The 19,298-nt window shown below is 37.4% G+C and overlaps 2 protein-coding genes and 1 long non-coding RNA gene across 14 annotated transcripts in view; 2 read left to right on the top strand and 1 right to left on the bottom strand.

The window, feature by feature from the left end:
• gbf1 (golgi brefeldin A resistant guanine nucleotide exchange factor 1) overlaps positions 1-4,329 on the top strand; it is a 105,791-nt gene extending 101,462 nt beyond the window's left edge. For all 9 annotated transcript variants that reach the window (XM_067422227.1, XM_067422226.1, XM_067422223.1 and 6 more), the window contains 2 exons: positions 16-180; positions 2,341-4,329. In XM_067422227.1, the coding sequence (XP_067278328.1) occupies positions 16-180; positions 2,341-2,573 (398 nt within the window). In that variant the 3' untranslated portion in view covers positions 2,574-4,329. The remainder of the gene's footprint in view (positions 1-15; positions 181-2,340) is intronic.
• A 994-nt stretch (positions 4,330-5,323) lies between these two features.
• LOC137045533 (uncharacterized) overlaps positions 5,324-19,298 on the top strand; it is a 65,213-nt gene continuing 51,238 nt past the window's right edge. Inside the window, exon 1 of the long non-coding RNA XR_010898793.1 lies at positions 5,324-5,689. This is a non-coding gene — a long non-coding RNA (uncharacterized lncRNA). The remainder of the gene's footprint in view (positions 5,690-19,298) is intronic.
• On the bottom strand, positions 9,100-17,197 carry macroh2a2 (macroH2A.2 histone). 4 transcript variants are annotated; one of them, XM_067421303.1, is made up of 11 exons: positions 16,849-17,197; positions 16,429-16,547; positions 13,727-13,761; positions 13,433-13,614; positions 12,263-12,369; positions 11,772-11,960; positions 11,590-11,697; positions 11,209-11,308; positions 10,510-10,599; positions 9,862-10,036; positions 9,100-9,783 (listed from the first exon to the last, which is right to left on the bottom strand). In XM_067421303.1, the coding sequence occupies exons 4-11, from the start codon at positions 13,602-13,604 to the stop codon at positions 9,618-9,620; spliced, it is 1,107 nt and encodes a 368-aa protein (XP_067277404.1). In that variant the 5' UTR covers positions 13,605-13,614; positions 13,727-13,761; positions 16,429-16,547; positions 16,849-17,197; the 3' UTR covers positions 9,100-9,617. The 4 variants fall into 4 exon arrangements, with proteins under 4 accessions (XP_067277404.1, XP_067277406.1, XP_067277407.1 ...); XM_067421305.1 differs by having other exon boundaries at positions 16,878-17,197; XM_067421306.1 differs by lacking the exon at positions 16,429-16,547.

Here is a 19,298-nt window from a genome sequence, read left to right as displayed (position 1 = left end):
CTGTTTTTTATACAGAACCAGTGTGTAATGTTCCTGTGGAGGCCGTCCTACCGCCTGTTGCCGTTACTCCAGCCTCTTCCCCTGTGCCAGCCCCCTCACCAGTGCCAGTTGCCCCGGCAGAGCCAAATAGCCCCAGCAGACCCGCGTCGCCTCAGGATATGTCGATACCCAGTGCCAATGGTGATCATAAGCATTAATTATACACATGGTTGCGTAAGCTCATCCAGGCTGCATTTATTTGATGAAAGAACTCAATTCTGCACTTGTGTGGTGTTTTCTGTGCTGGCCACATACACAGCACGTGCAGATAGATCCGCCTAATAACAATGTAATAGTGCACAAATACTGAATTGAATTCTCTTTCACGTCTTGCAATGGACACACATACACAACGAAATGGTCAAAATATCCTCATAAACAAAGTTGTGTCTAAAGTGAACTCAGGGTGCTTTCACACCTACCTTGTTTGGTTCGGATTTTTCAGTTTGGTACGAACCAAAATTACAGGTGTGAAACCTCCCTCGGACCATGGTCCGGACCAAACAGATGAAATTTGGTCAGACGAAAAGAGGTAGTCTCGGTCTGGACCAAACTGAACAAAGGTTCGGTTCGTTTCTTGTGTGAAAGCATTTTCTATATAGTTCGGACTTTCAGACCATTTACAGGAAATTCGGTGCTTGACTATATATATATTTCTAATCTCTGTGAGATGTAGGCTATGCTGAGTTTCGGTTTATTTATGAGACCGCTCCAGATCATGTGCAACGCAAATGATGAAACATTTATTAAAATTAAGATATAATTTATACAAAGCTTTCTACAAAACAAAACAAAACTTAATGAAGTGGTCAAAATCATTTCTGACCCGATGTCTTTGACATATATTGTACATCTGTGCACGTTTCATAATCATTATAGCCTAGAAGAAATTTAAAAATAACATTATAATATTTAAACATAACTATAAAACAAAATACATTGTTTGGCTAAAAAGCCTATCTTCTCCTCCTTTCCTGTCGGCGCCGATAAAATGTTTGCACAACGAGGACGTTCATTTGGTGAATTTGCCTTGAGTATAGTTGGTGCTGCAGATAGTAATCCCATAATATTAACAGTATTGGCAATGATATGCGTCTGTTCATTCATTCATTTTTGTCAAAGTTATCCGCTGAATTGACTAGATGTCGACATAATGATGACGACAGGACGCAAGTGCGTCATGTAAAGTTCTTTGGTGTGCTGACATAACTGCAATGTGAAAGCAAACCAAAACTAACCAAATGTATACAATACATCAAAACACAAACTTTGGTTCGGACCTTGGTGAGGACTTTCAGGTGTGAAAACGACCTTAAACAGTTGAGAAAGAAAACACATGGATCAGCGCATTAGGCCTTAAAGCAACAGCAGACTAATCATAGAAAAAAAGAGAAAGAAAACCACTCACTGATCATAGATGAATAACTTTTGTAACTTATATATAACTTATAACTAATAAGGATTAATCTATATGTTATCTATAAAAAGAAAATTATAGAGTGTTATTTTACATTTGATTTCAATTTCTGAACTTTGTTCAGTTGTATTTATTTGTGCTTTTGCTAATTTGCTAATTTATTCTGTATACTTGTTTTCGATTAATAATGTTTTTATAATTTATATCAGTCAAATTTTTTTGGTCATTCTTTAGGCTGCTGATTTTTTTATTCATGGCATTCAGCTTGACAAACGACACAGAAGAAATAAGTTTGATATCTAAATGTTCATTTGATTTAAATTATTTATTTGATTGATAAGAATCGGAATCAATAAGCAGAATCTAAAATTGGAATGGAATCACTAAAATTCAAAGGATACCCAATCCAAGTCTTTGTTGAATAAGTGTTAATTTTATTAAAAAAAAATGTATTTAAACTTAGTTTCCACAAAAATATTAAGCAATATAAACTGTTTTCTACATTGATAATAAGAAATATTTAAGAGATGAAAATTCAGGGATAATTTACATTTTAAAATATTCTTAAGTATAATAGTTTAATTTATTTTTTTGTTTTACAATATTACTGTATTTTTTACAGTAAAGGTTTCTTTCTAAAAGAAAAAAAACTTAATTCCAAGAATGTATGATACATTAATGAATAGAAAGTTCAGAAGAACAGTATTTATTTGAAATATAAATATTTTGTTTGTTTATTTATAAATGTCTTTACTGTCAATTTCGATCACTTTTCTGCATCCTTGCTGAATAAAAGCATTAATTTAAGAAAGAAAAAATCTTGCCTCCAAATGTTGCGTGGTAGTCTATATCAAAAACATTTCACTTCCTTTTTCTGTGTGCAGGAACAGATAGATCATCTCCAGTTCCTCCCTCAACACCTCCGATACCCACTCCAACAAAGATGAGTCCTCCAGAGTCCCCGCCCCCTCTCAGCCAGTCTCCACTCATCCTGCAGCCCCTCGCCTCTCCGCTGCAGGTTGGCGTTCCTCCGATGTCCTTGCCAATCATTCTCAACCCGGCTCTCATAGAGGCTACCTCACCCGTGCCCCTGCTTCCCCGGCCCTCCGCCGAATGACCCACCCGTCAAACGCAAGCCGACAGAGTGCCGGGGCGTTTGAAGGAGAAGCACAGCGGAAGAAGCATCCGATCTCACTGTTCTCCTGCAGGCGAACACTCCCCACATCTGTAGCCCACACTATTAAATTATGTAACAGCAGGACCCGGAATAAAAGCGCATGATAGGACAGTGACATGCACAGTTGCCTCTCTACGTTTTAAACATCAAAGCAACTCCCAAACCGCTCGGACTCGAATGTCCTTCAGTTAGAGATGTTACATTGGCGATCGTATTTATTCAAAACGGGAAGCAGCCACCATGGAGGACGGTTCATTATTGATAAGACTACATTTATTTCAGTCGGGGGGTCTGGTAGGTTAGCTGCGCTTGTCAGAGCAGGTTTTAATGTACTAGTACTCAGTTGTTACTCGTCAGATTTAGTCAGTGATCACAGAGAATGGCTGATCGGTAGAGGTATCGCACACTGGCTAATGATACCATAAAAACTACAATGCTCAAGCTAAATGAATCTGTACAGTATGATGAAGAAAACGTAATTTATTTTGACAATTCATATTGTTTCTTATTGTGGCTTTTACACTTTAATTATATTGCTTTGTGTAAATCGATCCAGAGAAAACGGTCACAGAGAATTAGTCACTTATTGTTTATCATTCATTGTTTTTTAGTAGGGAAATTAAAGGGACAGTTCATCCGAAAATGAATATTTGCTCACCCTTGTGTCATTCCAAACCTGTGTGACTTGTGTAAAACACAAAAGAACATTGAATCCACAAAAGAAAGTAAGTCGTACAGATTTGGGTTGACATGATGGTGAGTAAATGATGACGGAATGTTCATTTTTGGATGATCTGTCCCTTTAAGTTATTTTGGTTGAAAACAGTCACATATTGCTTGTACACACTAGAACTGTTTTGATGACGCCACATAATTCATTATCGTGCACCTCTACAACATTCCAGACACGTCACTAATGTTTTCAACTACATGAACCAGGTGAACTCTGAATGTCAGGTTTTATTTTACTTTGATGATTATTTTTTATTCATAAGTTGTCTTAAAAAGAGCTTGTTTTGTTGCTCAGGTTTCTGCTGTATCGCTGCGGCACTTCTGCTCTGTAAAAGTTTCCCTTTCAAGAATTTCTCCTGGCCATGATCATGATGACATGATCAGTTATTTCAAATATACCTTCCTGCTGTTCTTTCTATCAACCATATCCCTTTATTGTGGTGATCTCAGCTCTGGAAGTTTAGCAACCACTTTTAGTTTTGTATGAATTAATGAAGGCTTCAAAAAGGTTGAAGCCAGAAGAGAGCTGTAAAATTCACTAATATAAAAATATAATAGCTCTCAGACCCGCACCTCCGCTTGCATCAGCCAAGACCACCCGAGAACAGCTCAAGTTCATCTAGAGATCAGTGTATGACCTGAGACTCGTGGTTTCTCCTCACAGCATGTATGTTTGGATCAGTACAGAAACTCTAGGTGCTTTAAGGAATTGTACTGTAATTTCATGTAGATTGTCACTGCTGTGCTTCAATGACAGCAGATCAACGACACCAACACAAACCTAAGGGGTTGCTGTGGACAGATGGACATTTTCTTTTTTGTATGTGCACTTGCTGTACTGCATTCTTAGATACATCAGGAATTAATTCTGTAGTCAACAGGTAATTCAATGAAAATCTGTAAATATATATATGAATAAAAGTTAATGTACTTTTTACAATGTAATAAATATATGGTAAATATCCTAAGGATGTCACTGTGTTCCTCTTACATGTCGATTACATTTCAATGTCTTTAAGCAAGCGAGAATGTTGTCATTTACTTTACCGCCAGCAAAATGGGCTTTCAATAAACTTGAGAGCTTCAAAAAATATGTTTTATGAGTCATGAACAAGGTGTTTAAATATGTTTCAGTTGTTAAATATTTAAAAGTATTTAAAATATATATATTTTTTAATGTTTTTATGTCAGGGGGTGCAACCAAATAGTTGCATGTACTGTAGTTGTACCACCTGACATGGAAAGTGTACAAACCTAACCATACTTGAAATTAGCAGTTTTTACCAGTATTTCAGAGAGATCTACAAACCTTTTCCCTCTGCAAAAAGGATCCGTTGGGGTCCTCTGGATGATGCATTATTATGTTTATCATGAATTTAACCTTGTCAGTTCATAATTAAAGAGACATGTTTGCCGTCGTGGCCACCCTGACATTTGAGAATATACAAATTGTTGGACAAAAGTTTTTCAATTATCCTAACCGCTTCAAAACTACTGACATTAAAAAAAATTGTTTATATTAATTTTTCAAACCTAAAATGATGCCGTAGTATTCAGTTTCTAATTTTTTAAGGCACAATTTTAAATTGTGTTCTTAATCTGTTCATTTGTTTGGACCGTTGCACCACCTTAACATTTTGGGGGTTTATGATCAAACAAAATGTATATTATTTAAATGTACAAAAACATGAATTCAAACTAAATAGGTTTTATAGAATAAAGTGAAATGTCATAAATGTATACTTTAACAAAAAGGAAATTATGTACTTGGACACAAATATGCACGTCATGTAATTGACCACTATACAGCAGGAACCGATTTTTGTTTTTGTTGTTGGTGGTGGTGCTAACCTGACAAGAAAGCAAAGAGAGAGAAAAAGGTGTCTGCCTTATTGCCAGATAGTAAGTAGGAAACTTACACCCATAATGCACTGTATGTTGCCGGTCAGGCCCACCAGTCTGCTGTGGAGATTTGCTATCAGTCAAATATGCCTTGCTTTAGTAGGAAATACTTTTTAGCAAACTTTCTTTTAGCCATAGCTACTGGTGTTGACTTGTATAGTTCCCTGGTGCAATATTTTAATGAGTAAACGTTTGGCGGGACTGAGCTATAATCGTTTCCAGTGAAGGATCCACAGTGTTGTTTGCAGCGGATAAATGCAGCAAAGAATTGTAAATATTATGGAGAGAGCACAAGAAAATCTGAGAAACAAGCATGTTTGTAGGCAACATTTCAGAGTGGAGGACCACGAACAGTGTCAAACGGAGGGGAAACCTGAACGAAACTGGGAGCCCAATCCCCCGAAGCAAACCGTCATGTACAGGTAAAAAAAAAGCTGTTGCAATACTGTTACATTTTTCTATGCTGCGGTTTAAAGAGTATGCAATTTTCAGTGATAAAACCACACTTACAAAAACGCTTCTGTTAACCCTCTGCGAAGTATAATCTTTAGTTTTCAAGAAATCATGGAGCTTTCAAAAGCCATACACACAATTACAAAGCGAATTGAATTGGCGAAGTTACACTTTAGAGATTGTTAACCCGAATTGAATGAATATTTTGCCATTATTCATGTGTCGTTCGAAACCTCTATGGCCATGAACATAACTTTTGTTTTATCAGTTTTTAGGACTACTAGGATTAACTTTACGTTACGATAATTATATATTTTTTATTTATGTGCCAACTATTCCTTTTACCTTATGTTTCAGTGTCAATTAAACACAAAATGAGACATGCGGCATATTATGTTTCCTCAAACGATAGAATTTTTATTTAAACTTATAAACATTACATAAATCTACTACTTATTTAACGATAGAACCAGTTTTAGTTATACTTTCAAACTCCTTTGCAAAAGCAAGTCCACATGACTTGCAAGAGCTATGTTTGGCGTTGATGTTTGTCACACCTGGTGCATATAATTTTATGAGAAGCATCAGAGAAAATTTGACAGCAGAAAAGCATCAGAGAAAACGATTTAACCCCCTCATCATTCCCTCGCTGGTCAAAATGACCCGAAAAATTATTTTCCATCTCTTTTTTTCTTCTTCTAGAAAGCATAAGCTTGTGGATAAAAAGATAATATAAGGTTCGCGACTCTTGCCACTATGGCCATAGCTCGTCTATATGAAGCAAATGAGCTCTCTTCAGTATGCATTCAGATACACATGTAGAAATTTTAAAAAATTGTTCAATTAAATTGGTAAAGTTTTGGCACTTTGTTAGAATTTTGATTTTTTTTAGGGTTTTCTATGTGTACTGAAGTATTTCTTGCATTCCATTCATTCCTATGGGGGTAAAATTGACCCATGGGTGAGTTATGGATTTGTCTTTTTTTTTTATTACAACCACAAAACTCCTTAATCCAGTTCAAGAATTCATGGTTCAAGTGCGACAAGAGTCTTGGCACTCAGATGAACACCTTTTTTTCTTTTAAAATGACCCACGGGAATGATGAGGGTTAAACTTTCCCGTGAATTCACAATTCGCTTCATTATATTTCTATGATTTTGATTCACATTCACATTAGTTCTGTGGAAAACAGCTGCTTGGAAGTTCTGTCTCATCTTGTGGGCTTTATTGAAGATAGAAATTATGGGTTTGTTCTTTGTTTGGAAAGTTCATTTTAAACTTAATGTTACGATATTAAAGGTGGGATAAGTGTTATTTCAAACCCGTTTTAGAAAAAGGACACCAGCCGAGTGGAACAACAAACTTGTAGCCAATCAGCAGGTAGGGGCGTGTCTACTAATGATGGTGAGAAGAGCGCTCGCTCTCGCTCTGTGCACGTCATTATTCAAAACACACGAGTCACACATGACGGACATTAGCAGAGAACTAGCCTAATATATGCTTCTTGACTATGCTCATGTGTCATGTTCGCTTGTTAGTCCATTTGCGATCGTATTGTGGCTAACTTCAGCAATGATAAAGACCCGTTCATTTCCACACCGTATGGAGCGTCTAAATCTCATCACTTTGTTCTTCAAGCCTCAGCTCACCGACAAGTAAGATACTATACTCCTAATTTATGTTTGTTTACTCTTTTCATGATCTATATAACCTTTATCCAGTCATAATTGTAATATGTCGTTAGCTGGACTGTCGGCTTGTGCTATAGTTGTTCATGAGAACAGTTTGATCGCTATCTCTAATCTTGTCATAATTGTAATATGTCGTTAGTTGGACTGTCGGCTCGTGCTATAGAGTTGTTCATGAGAACAGTTTGTGATTTTGTGATCGCTATGACTCTAATCTTGTCATAATTGTAATATGTCGTTAGCTGGACTGTGTGCTTGTACTATCGAGTTGTTCATGAGAACGGTTTGTGTGTTTTTGTGATTGCTGTAACTCTAATCTTGTCATAATTGTAATATGTTAGTTAGTCTTGCTCGTGTACTATTCAGTTGTTTACAAGAACGGTTTGTGTTTTTGTGATAGAAGGGATGTAGCCTAGAAATATAGACGCACCCTAGTGGCAGCAAATGTAATCTGCCCGCGAGTGTTGTGTAGGAACTCTCAATACCCTTCTGAGGTGTATTCGCCTAACTCTTGACGAGCCAATCACATCCTGTATAGAGTCGGTGGGCGGGGCCATAATGACGACGGATGAGTTGCGTTTGCGTGCTTCTAGTAAACACAGAAACTGGCGATCGGTGGTCTTACGAATCAGCTTTGACCGCGACTCTGGAAGACTTGGAGTTAAGCTTTTCTCTGAGAAAAGAACAAAGAACGGCACTGAAGTCATTCTTAAAAGGGAAGATTTGTTCGGAGTTTTGCTGACCGGATACGGCGAATGTTTAATATATCAACAAGTTCTGTTTCACCTTCGTTGCTCTGGTTGGTGTAGCGCTATCCTATCGCGTGCAGAGGGAGTTTGAAAGACACCCGTTTATCCCGCCCCTCGGATTGAGCCCTGTCAATGGTGAGTTTCCAGACCAAACATCTTGATGTGGGTCTGGCTTGTCAGGTTAGAAGGGATGACTTTTTTATTGAATATTCGACCTGGATTAGATACACAGAGATTCTGCCATAGCCATTGATGCCTCTGCTCTGGGTTTACGTATGTGTGGGGCGGCGCTATCAAAATAGGGGCGAGACCCTTTTAGGGGTAGGGGCATGTTTGTTTTGGTGATTTGAAATACCAACAACGGTTACCAGATAGCACTTACCCCACCTTTAATACTCCCTTCGATATTTTGTTACTTTTTATGGACAGTAATGTGTTACTTTTCCTCACCCTGTGGCTGGGCTTGCTTGTTTTTTAATTAAAAAAAGTTCTATTTTTGACAAAGATAAAGGCACTTTCACACCAAAAGTAAAATGAATAAGGCTGAAGGGAGTGAGATTAAATGCAAAAAGTATATTTGTGTTATTCAACATATTTAATTATTGCCAGTTTGTGTAATATTCTGAGTCTGCATTTCACTGTTTTATTCATTTTGAGGCATACATACCTCTTTTAGTGTGATGAGAGTGTATTTTTCACATTTAGTCTAGAAATACAGTAACCATCTTGTTTGCAAAAGCCCACACAACACCTGAGTTGTTAGTCAATACATGGTAAAACAAGGTAACAGGTTTTTTTATTGTTGCAAAAAGTAACTTGGATATTTTGTTGTAAACTTGAGTTACTGGGTAATGCGTTACCCCCCCAACACTGGTTGTGACATTGAGTATGTTTTGGGCAAACTATTGCATGTAGTTGTATATAAATGGAAGCTCATCCTGTGGTGTAAAACATTTTTTTATTTCAAAGCTGAACAAGAAACACTTTTTTTTTTTTTGATAAACCAAAACTGTCGGAAACCACACGTGATATCTAGCCAAAAAACAACGGTCAAAAGTTCAACTCTGAACATGGAATGTAAAAACAAGTTCAGTCTAAGGATAAAAATGGCAAACAATGAAGATTAAGTTGATCTAGTCTAAATGAATGTTTTTTTTCTTTAAAAGGAGAACAGTGAAACATAAATGTGTACAGTACATCACTCACAAATATCCTTGTTTAAACACCTTCAAATAATCTGCTGTCAAAAACATATACCTACGACATCTTTCACCAAGCTGCACTACACTCCACTTAGAATGCTCTTACTAGCCTGGATGCACTCCCTGCTGAAGCTCATGTTCAACTCATTTTACCTTCCCTCAATGTCAAGGCCGACAAAACCAGTCGAAGCAAAGCTAAAAACAGAGTTGCATCGAGGCCGTTACACTTTCAAAGAAATCAAACCCACGACTGAACATCACTTGGTGTCCATCTTGGCCATCTCCTGCAGGTATATCCCAATGCTCTCGCTGTCAAACAGAACAAAGTAAATGTTCTTCAGAGAGGATGTGGTTGCTGAGACAAAATGGTTTGAAATGGCCTTCAGTATTAGCTGGGCTGCTGTCTGCTTTGGGAAACCATTTCTGGGGGAACAAGAATTTAAAAGGTGAGATGATTTCTGGGAACCATTACTTGTTAAACCCCATGATTGTGATGCTCACCGTCCAGCGGGTAGTGAAGGGAACGCCACCGATTTGAGCTTTTTCTCCTCGGCAGCAGACAAACAGTTCTTGACTGTTTTCTCGAGCTGATCTTCGCACTTCTCTGAACCCCACTGAGGGACGTGACAATGGATGATGAAACGTGCTGCCATTCCATTGGCTTGACTCACAGCCACTGCAAAGCAGAGGGGATAAGAAATACTCCAGTCACAACACCAACAACACACAGAAACGTTTGTTTTTTTTGTTTTTTACTGCAATACCCTACAGTAGATTTCTTCCCTTTTTCTTGTTTTACTTTTAAAGTTCCCACACTTTTTGACCAAAAACTCAAATGTTCCATCTTTTGTATAACACTTAATAATATTCTCTAGCCGATAAAATATTTTAGTACTACAGAAATGCTCATTCAGTACTGACTTTTTTAGATTGTGCTCATTTCCTTGACATTTCCAAATTCCAGGCCTGTAAATGATCAGTGTAATATTCCAGATATTTCCAGGGCTTCCGTGAGGGCTATACTTATTTTTTTTCTATATTAAAATATTTAACAAGGTCATTTCCTGCCCCTTTGAACATTTCTAGAACACACTAATTTGTGTCTGCTTTCTGTCTACTTGTGTCAGGCTGCGTGTGTGTGAGTTCAACCTGATGCGACCTCCAAAGGGCCCTGGCTTTTTCTCAGCTCCTTGACGGTCTCTAAGAAATCTTTTCCTCCAGCTTTCTCCAGAGCGTTACCTGTATCACAGAAAAACGTTTATTTTTTTGCCACGTTTTAAAAATATGTCTGAACATTTTATATTTGCTAACAAAATAGATATGTTTCCATCCACCTATTTTTATGCGCATTTTGGGACATAGCCCAGAAAAAAAAACTGGACGGAAACGCCAAGATGCACATAAAAAATATATATACGCTCAAATGAGGTGGTTCATTTTTTTATCTGATAAAAAGAAAAGCGCATACACCACAATGGAAACACATTCACCAAATAAATCCCTTGATGCGCAACACAAAACAGCGATGTGAACTGGACTCGCCAGCGGACCTATCGCATTGCGCGGCATCTCGAATGTTAGTTTGAATCTTATATGCCTGGAAGATCACATTACGGCGTTCATTGCGTTCCGTCTGCGCTCTCATGAGACGCGAGCCGTTTATGTTTTTGGAAAAGAGCCACAGTGCCTTCCCCGATTGCAGCAACTTCCATTTCTATTCCAGATATTTAGTGCCAATTTCCCAGGAAGTGACGATTTTTTTTCTTGAACACATGGGATTGGAAATGGTTCTATTTGCAACTTTGAATGGAAACATAACTAATGTTAATAATCTTGTAAAGTACTGACCGATTCCTTCTTTCAGATCAATCTCTGCGTTTGTGGGATTGATGATTCCCTCCACTTTGATCGTTCCGATTTTGCTGATTTCACTCTCTGTAAGGGACAGCTGATAAAGAAAGAGTTAAAAGTACATTTTAAATATTTCTCTGAATTTTAGGCTTCGGTGATGGAGTTGGTTCTATTTAGGAATGTTGAAATGATTTAGTTCAAATCATTTTTAGAAAATATGCGATATCACATATAACAGCTTTTATATTGGCCATGAAAAATTCTAAGTTATAAATGTACCTTGCAATCAAAGGTATACAAAGTTTATAACGTTCTCCATAAATGTTAAAATAAAATGGCAAATTCTTGATAATGTGTGATATGCACAGATATATCCACCTTTTGTCCAAGGAACAAGCTTTTCGCAGAGAGGATAGTAAATCCCTCTCCCGGTCCGTCTTCCACCATTGTGTTGGCATCTGCTTCTTTGTCATTCTCTGTGCTTTTCTGCAAAAAGAACCATTTGTTGTATTCTCACAGACAAACACAGTACCAGAGCAACATGCATGTCCTGCACTTACTTTGGGTTTGCGACCTGGTTTTCCTTTGCTTTTTTTGCTGGGTTTCTTGATGGGTTTCCTGTTTGCCCTCTTCTCCGGAACGGTCACCTGAGTCTCCACCTTCACCTTGCCGCCCCTCTTCTTGGAGAGCAGCTCAGGATGGATGCGAGGCAGAACTCCACCATTTGATATAGTCACCCCTCTGAGCAACTATCCAATAATACATACAAACAACGGCATTGCTGTTATTATTAAAGATTATAAAATATTAGATTGAACGAAAGTCGAAATTCTGATCTAAAATATTTTGTTTAGTTGTATAATAAGGTTAAGTTGCCTAACTAGTATAAAGTGGTCTGCTCAAACTAAGGTGGCAAATTCATAGCTTTTTTATTAATGCTCGACCACCACCATGGTAGACTACAGCAATACAGTGCATTGGGAGTTGTTTTTGGACAAGACTGTGTTAAACATTAACCCTAACCGCGTCTTTTTTACATGTAATTCATTACCTGGTTGAGTTCTTCATCATTAGCCACTGCCAGCTTGATGTGTCGTGGCGTGATTCTCCCCTTCTTGTTGTCTCGTGCTGCATTTCCAGCCAACTCCAGAATCTCAGCTACAAAAACACAAGAGCAACAGATCACAAATCACAAGACTCTCAAAACCGCAATTATGGCCAGACTGATATACACGAGCGGTCAAACGTTTGGAATAATTCTGATTTTTTAAAATATTTTTGAAAGAATTCTCTTCTGCTCACCAGGACTACATGTATTTGATCATAACTACAGTAAAAACATTAATACTGTCAAATATAATTACAATTCTTTGTTATTTAAAATGTTTATTTTTCCCAGGATGGCAAAGCTAATGGCAAAGTCTTCAGTGTCACATGATCTTTCAGAAATAATTATGCTGATTTGCTGCTCAATTATTATTGTTATTGGTGCTCATTTATTAATAACGGCTCTTATTATGAATCAAAAGTGATAACGGTGTTTGCTGCTTACATTTTTTGTATAAGCTGTGATACTTTTTCAGTATTTTTTGATGAATAGCAAGTTCAAAAGATCAGTATTTATTCTAAATAAAATATTTTGTAAATTTACAATTCACTTTGTGAATCTTTACAATGGCCCCTTGAATCAATCTAATGTGCCCCTGTTGAATAAAGTTATTCATTTTTATTCTTTAAAAAAAGAATGATCTTACCATAACATTTTTAAATAGTAGTGTATCAGTTTCTACAAAAATAACAGTTTTTACCATTTAAACAAATGATGTTCAGCAGCATATCGGCATATTAGAATGATTTCTGAAGGATCATGTGACACTGGAGTAATGATGCTGGAAATTCAGCTTTACCATTATAGGAATGAATTACATTTTAAAATATATAACAATAGAAAACTGTTATTTTAAAATGTAGTAATATTTTACAAAATTACTGTTTTTACGATCAAATAAATGCAGCCTTGGTGAACATAAAGACTTTTTTATACAATAAAAATAAAGCCGCCCCCTGTGCTTCTTAATAAAAACTTTAAAACATAAAAACAAAACAAAAACTAAATTTGAAAATTGTGACGGCCAGTGTAATTAAATGATTCATAATGAAAATAAAATAGATTTAAAAAATTGTAAAAAAAAAATGATTTGTGCTCTTTCTGGATTCCCACCTGCTAAGTACTCAATGACAGCTGCCATGTAGACGGGGGCGCCCATGCCAATGCGATACTTATGGGTGCCTGTGCGCAAATAACGCATCATTCTCCCGACAGGAAAAATTACTCCTGCTCGGGCAGAACGGGACAGCTTGGTGATCTTTTTCTTTCCTCCTCTGGCTGACATCCTGCCTTTGCTGTGGTGAAAAATCAAACATTTCTGTAATCGTCTTTTGATCAAGGTAACAATCCGTTCAACTACAAGTATTTAAAACATCATCGATCATGTGAGTGACAAAGCAAACCCACCTCCTCTTGACTCACAGTGCCACTGGATGGAGTACCTACAGAGGAGTCGAGAAACAATGTTACTATTCATTAACATCTCTAAATGTGACTGAACTCAACAGACTCCATCTGCTTTAACCGATAATGATCACACTCTCTTATCCATGTTAATGACTAAACTAGAATAATAAAGCTACAAACACAAGTTTAAAAAGTTACAGCTTTGTCTACTGAACTCCAAAGAAGATGTTTCGAAGAATGTGGATAACCGAACATTTGTTGGTTCCCACTGACTTCCATAGTATGAAAGTCAATAGGGACCTGAAACTGTTTGGTTACCAACATTCTTCAAAATATCTTCCTTTAGAAAAATTTGAGGGTGAGTAAATAATAACAGAATTGCAATTTTTTGATGAAATAGTTCTTTAAAGGGACAGTTGCAGAAGACTTTTCACTGATAAGCATAAAAAGTGACAAGATGTGTGAGGAAAAAGACCATCTAAACAGCTTGGCTGAATTAAAGAAAACACAACATGAAAGCTGCTGGAGTGCACTGGTTCATGAAAAGTGGGGAAAGTGGTATATTTACACATTTGTATTATTTGTTGCATGTTCTATTATTAAAATCTGAATCCTTAGCATAATGTCATAAATTGTTCATTGTGATAACCGAAGAAAATTCAAAGTGCGATCGGAAACCACTTTGCGAATAAAAAAGGGTCTGATGAATATTACCCAAAGTAAACTTCAGTTTTGACATGAACATTTAACGTATGCCTACAGCTGAACGCATTGCCTTACAAAGTTCAAATTTCATTTGATAGCGTACACAAACACAGTTGCTCATCAAATGCACAACAGAAAGTTTCATTCTTGTTCAGTCTGTACTATTTCTCTCCAGAACTTATGAGCAATAAAAACACATTTGCACTCGTTTAAACGTGCACATCTATTGATGTTGCATCTGTTAGTTAGTTATTTGTCAAAACCACAGCCCGGGTCATAAACCTGTTTGTTTTTTTTTTGCTCTAATATGCAGTTAGAAAATGTATTGCATGTGTACAGTACACACATAGTATGTTGATCACAAAATCCACGTCACACACACTGTACGAAGACACTTGCGTATTTACGTAACCCCTCCTGTTCGAACTGCCCGCTCCAAGCGGGACTCGAACAAGTAAAACTTGAGATTTTACTTGCACAGTGACTACTAGCTGGCCTCCGTTACACTTAGAAAAAAATAAGTATACTTTGTTTTTTTAGAAAACGTATGTAATTAAATTAAAACATCTGTATGCATATCCTATTATGCATGTAAAAAAAGTATACTTTGTGCTTTAATGTATTATAAGCATAAAATAATAATAAAAAATACAAAGACTTATTGCACGCATAGCTTACATTAAATATAGAAAAACATTACATTAATGTATAGTTCACATAAAAATTCTGTCATCATTTACTCACCGTCAAGTTGTTCCAAACCCATAAAAATGTCTTTCTTCTGCTGAACACAAATGATGATATTTTGAAGAATGTCGGTGACCAAACAGTTTCTGGTCCCCATCGACTTCCATAGTATTATATTTTTCTTTTTTTCCTCAACACTATGGAAGTCAATGAGGTCCCTGTTCCTGTTTGGTAACTGACATTCAGGTTTGGAACAACTTTAGGGTAAGTAAATGACAGAATTAAAAAAAAAAAAAAATTAGGGGGGTGGGAAACTATCCCTTTAATTATGTTAGCTAACTAGTCCATACAAACTTTAACTTGGATTCCTGGTTAATAATAATAAAATATACATTTGTACTGTTGCTGTTTGTCTTGCTGCTAGGCAGATTTGCAAGACCAATCAATATCTAATGTCATATTTATTTTGTAAGTATCTGTGTAATAAGCAGGATAATGAATATATTTATGGGCATTATTGAAAAGATAAGCAAATCTATTTTTAATCTATCTATCTATCTGCAAATATATTAAAAATAAAAATAAAATAAAAACATAAAAATATGACCCGGGGTCTGTGAATGGCATTTCGACTGTGAACTACCGCGTCGGCAGACAGGGGCTCTTGTCTGCGCAGCCTGCAGCGACCCCGCACTGCCATCCGAAATTAAAGGCGCAGCGCATGTTTAAAGATAAACAGCGAACATTTATAAACAAGGTGCGCGATTCCTCCCCCCTATGAAAAGTTTCGCCACAAATATATGTAATGGAAGACCCGCCTCCTGCCAGCAACAGCACGTTAACACCATTATATTCAGTCGGGATGCGGTACGTGATCGAGAGGCCGTCGCCGAATCCGCGATTCAAAACGTATGATCAAAGGCCTCGCCTTCACCTCACAGTTTTTCCTACCAAATGCACACGGATCCGGGCAGATTTGTTTTCAAAACACATTAGGTCGTGCACAAATCCTTATTCTTGGGTTTTAACCCCGCTCCTCCCACACGAATTCACCCCCATTTTGTTTTTTACCTCGTTGCATTTACATAGAGTAAAACACCAGATCTAAATCGCGAGCGTGTGATGCGTTTCGACGCGACGCGACTGGAGCGTTGTTATTATAATCATCGCATCTGCAAGCGAGCTGCGTTCAGCCTCGTTTTTATAATGCGAACGCTGTCGTATCGTCGCGCGCGTCGTGTACAGTGTGCTCGAGCTGCATTCGCATGCATCGCGCGCTTATCAAGCCAATATCTCGTGCCAATATTTACCTGTTTGTTCTCTACAAATGCGTCATGTACGAAATATATCTGTCTTCTGACAGGCGCAAATAAGGAGGAGTTCCTGGTATTCCTATTCCCTGTCCTTGTGTGCTGAGTCGCTGCTGTTCCTTAAAAAAAATTGAGGGAGAGAGAGAGACCGTGAAAAACTACAGCAGCCAGTACCACCGTACTGTCGATGGAGGCAGGCTTTAGGCTGCTGCTTCTCATTTAAAAAACATTACACTCAAGATATGAAATACAGTAGAGCGCACCCAATGCAACCCATGCAGAATGCACATATAAGGGACATTATGTGGATGTAAGTCATTATCAAGCCATCATTTCTCATCTAAGAGGCGGTTGAGAGCAGCATGCAAAGCGAATTCGTCACAGACAGCTGTATGTGTCTGGGAGATTAATAATACTTACTGTTAAAAACAAAAAATCAGTCTCTTCACCTGGTGTCTACTCGAGTGAGTGGTGATCTTCATTCGTTTTCACATGAATAGACTCTCTCCTGGCGCCTAATGAACTCAATCTGATATGTACTTTAAAAACATTAACCTTACGCAGACACGACAGAAAGCCTATAGTGCATACGAACGCGTTATCTTGAGTGCACTTAAAAAGCAAACCTCCTCATTGTCAGTTTGGATCACTATATCTGTTCGGTTTTATATACGAGTCTCTGGTTAATGCAAATCTAATATGCGTTGACAGGCTCGAATAATGGCCCGTTTCAATAGCGTTTCGTGTCTGCGAAATCTGTGCTGGACTAAACTGGTTCCACAGAGGGCAGTATTAGATCAGAATTCAAATATGCTTGTTTGATTGGTGTGGTCCGTCAGGGGGCGGACTTGTATTATGTTGGGTTATATTTTCTCAGACAAGGACAGGCGTTGCTCAGGGACGAGCCATATTCAAATATATATGTTTTTTTTATGTTGGCTATTTGAATGTACACTTTAAGCATGTTAATTGAAATATGTGTTAATTAGCCTACTTATTACATTGATAAAAAAAAATTACATGTTAAGACTGACCCAATTTGTATATGAAAGATTCATATTACAAATATGTGGGAAATATTCAGTTTATGTTAAGTTTACTAACTACATTACTAAACTTTTATATGTATTTATTTATTTTTTATTTTTAGTTTAAAGGTGCATTATGTAGGATTTTTGCATTAAAATATCCACACAAAAAAACACTAGGCCAGTGTAATATATTTTGTACAGTTAAGTTCTTACAATAATCCCAAATGTTTCCAACTATTTGTAAATTGTGAGAAAATCACTATTTTAACCAAGGAGCCGGGACGTCTGTGCATAGCGTCTGAGGGATCGCCTGTCAATTGCGTCATATCTGTGTTACCCTCGGTTTCCGGTTTTATTTGACAGAAACGCTTTACTCTTACTGCAGATGTGAACAAGACATCACAGAAGCCGCTGAGTGAACGCACAGAGTAACGTCATAACATCATAAAAAAAAAAAAAAACTTACATGTATTTAATATGATAAACAGAGCTGTGTTACCTCATACTCATGACCGGAAAAGTGGAAATGGTACCCGCAACTGTGTCCCGTCCCGTCATAATCAAAGTCCTGTTGCTTGCGAGCCGTGTGTTCTGCAACAATCGCACCAGCGGCCTTGCTCAGCCTTCTCAAAACTTGTCCCTGCTCCGCTTCACAGCAACGTTAATAACTGCATCCATGAAGATGAATCCTATCCTGATTTGCACCGGCTGTGAGGTAAAGACTACATGTCCTAAGATGCTGCGCTCAAACTTGGTGTCATCAAACAACACATTTGTTTTAAATAGGCGACCTCTAGTGGACGTAAAAATTACATAGTGCAGCTTTAATCAATGTATGATATATTTATATTAATCTATGTTTAATTTATTTTGATCTAATTTTGTATTTATATATATATATTTTTTTCACTGTTTTGCTCTAAACATTTTCAAAGACCTCTAGCACTCTTGTGGATTCCTTCATTAAAGTCAGCATGGAACAGAAGCTGTGAGAGTCTTCTTGCTTATTGTGATGTATATTTGAGTGAAATGGCTTCTCAAACAAGAAAAAATAAAAGGATTGGACTTATGACAAGTTGTCCTGCCCTTGTGCCAGTAAACGTGTCACCAGCGAAGAGATCCTGCAAGAGAGGGGAAAAGTTATTTCAATTAAATATAACAATTAAGGGAATTAATTCATGAATTTGGCACATGAATTTTAAAATCTATACTTTACGGCAGAATTCCATAATCTTGGTCAATTTTGATTTGAAGGTACAGTCACATTAGCGTAATTTCAATTAAATTTCACAGTGAAGAGGTCTGTTGTCTCTCAGTACTGCAGCTATGTATAAAGCTTGCAGACAAGATAAACTAGTGAGCAACATGTTTATAATAATAATAATAATAATAATAGATTTTATTTATAATGCACTTTTCATTCCGAAGAATCTCAAAGTGCAACAGGGGGGGGGGGGGGGGAATAACAACAAAAAAATGAATAACAAGTAAAAATATAGAATACTACAAACAATCAACCAACACAGAAAACAGAACAGAAACAGAGCTGATGGTGAACAGAAACAGAGCTGATGGTGAACAGAAACAGAGCTGATGGTGAACAGAAAACAGCTGATGGTGGAAGTCTCTGTTAGCTCCGCAGCACACTGTGGTCCACTCCATGTTTCAGATTTCTCCCAGCGGCAGTGTCCCGATGACATCGCTGAGGCACGACAGCTGAAGACCAGATGATGGGTCTTCTTCATGATGATTCAAACGATGGGGATCGCTGCAGCACCATGCAGGAGGCAGAACATTCCTCCGGGCACTTCTGTGGACACACCGGGGCCGGCGCAGATG

This window comes from Pseudorasbora parva, chromosome 17, assembly GCF_024679245.1.
Source record: "Pseudorasbora parva isolate DD20220531a chromosome 17, ASM2467924v1, whole genome shotgun sequence".
Classification (NCBI taxonomy): Eukaryota; Metazoa; Chordata; class Actinopteri; order Cypriniformes; family Gobionidae; genus Pseudorasbora; species Pseudorasbora parva.
This window is presented reverse-complemented; position numbering and strand designations above follow the sequence as displayed.

Excerpts from the sequence above, each read along its gene's own strand:
- macroh2a2 (XM_067421303.1), bottom strand. The coding sequence starts at position 13,604 with ATGTCAGCCAGAGGAGGAAAGAAAAAGATCACCAAGCTGTCCCGTTCT. Across the intron at positions 12,370-13,432 it reads TGTCATTGAGTACTTAGCAG|CTGAGATTCTGGAGTTGGCT; the intron begins GTGGGAATCCAG and ends GTGTTTTTGTAG. Across the intron at positions 11,309-11,589 it reads GCTTGTTCCTTGGACAAAAG|CTGTCCCTTACAGAGAGTGA; the intron begins GTGGATATATCT and ends TTTCTTTATCAG.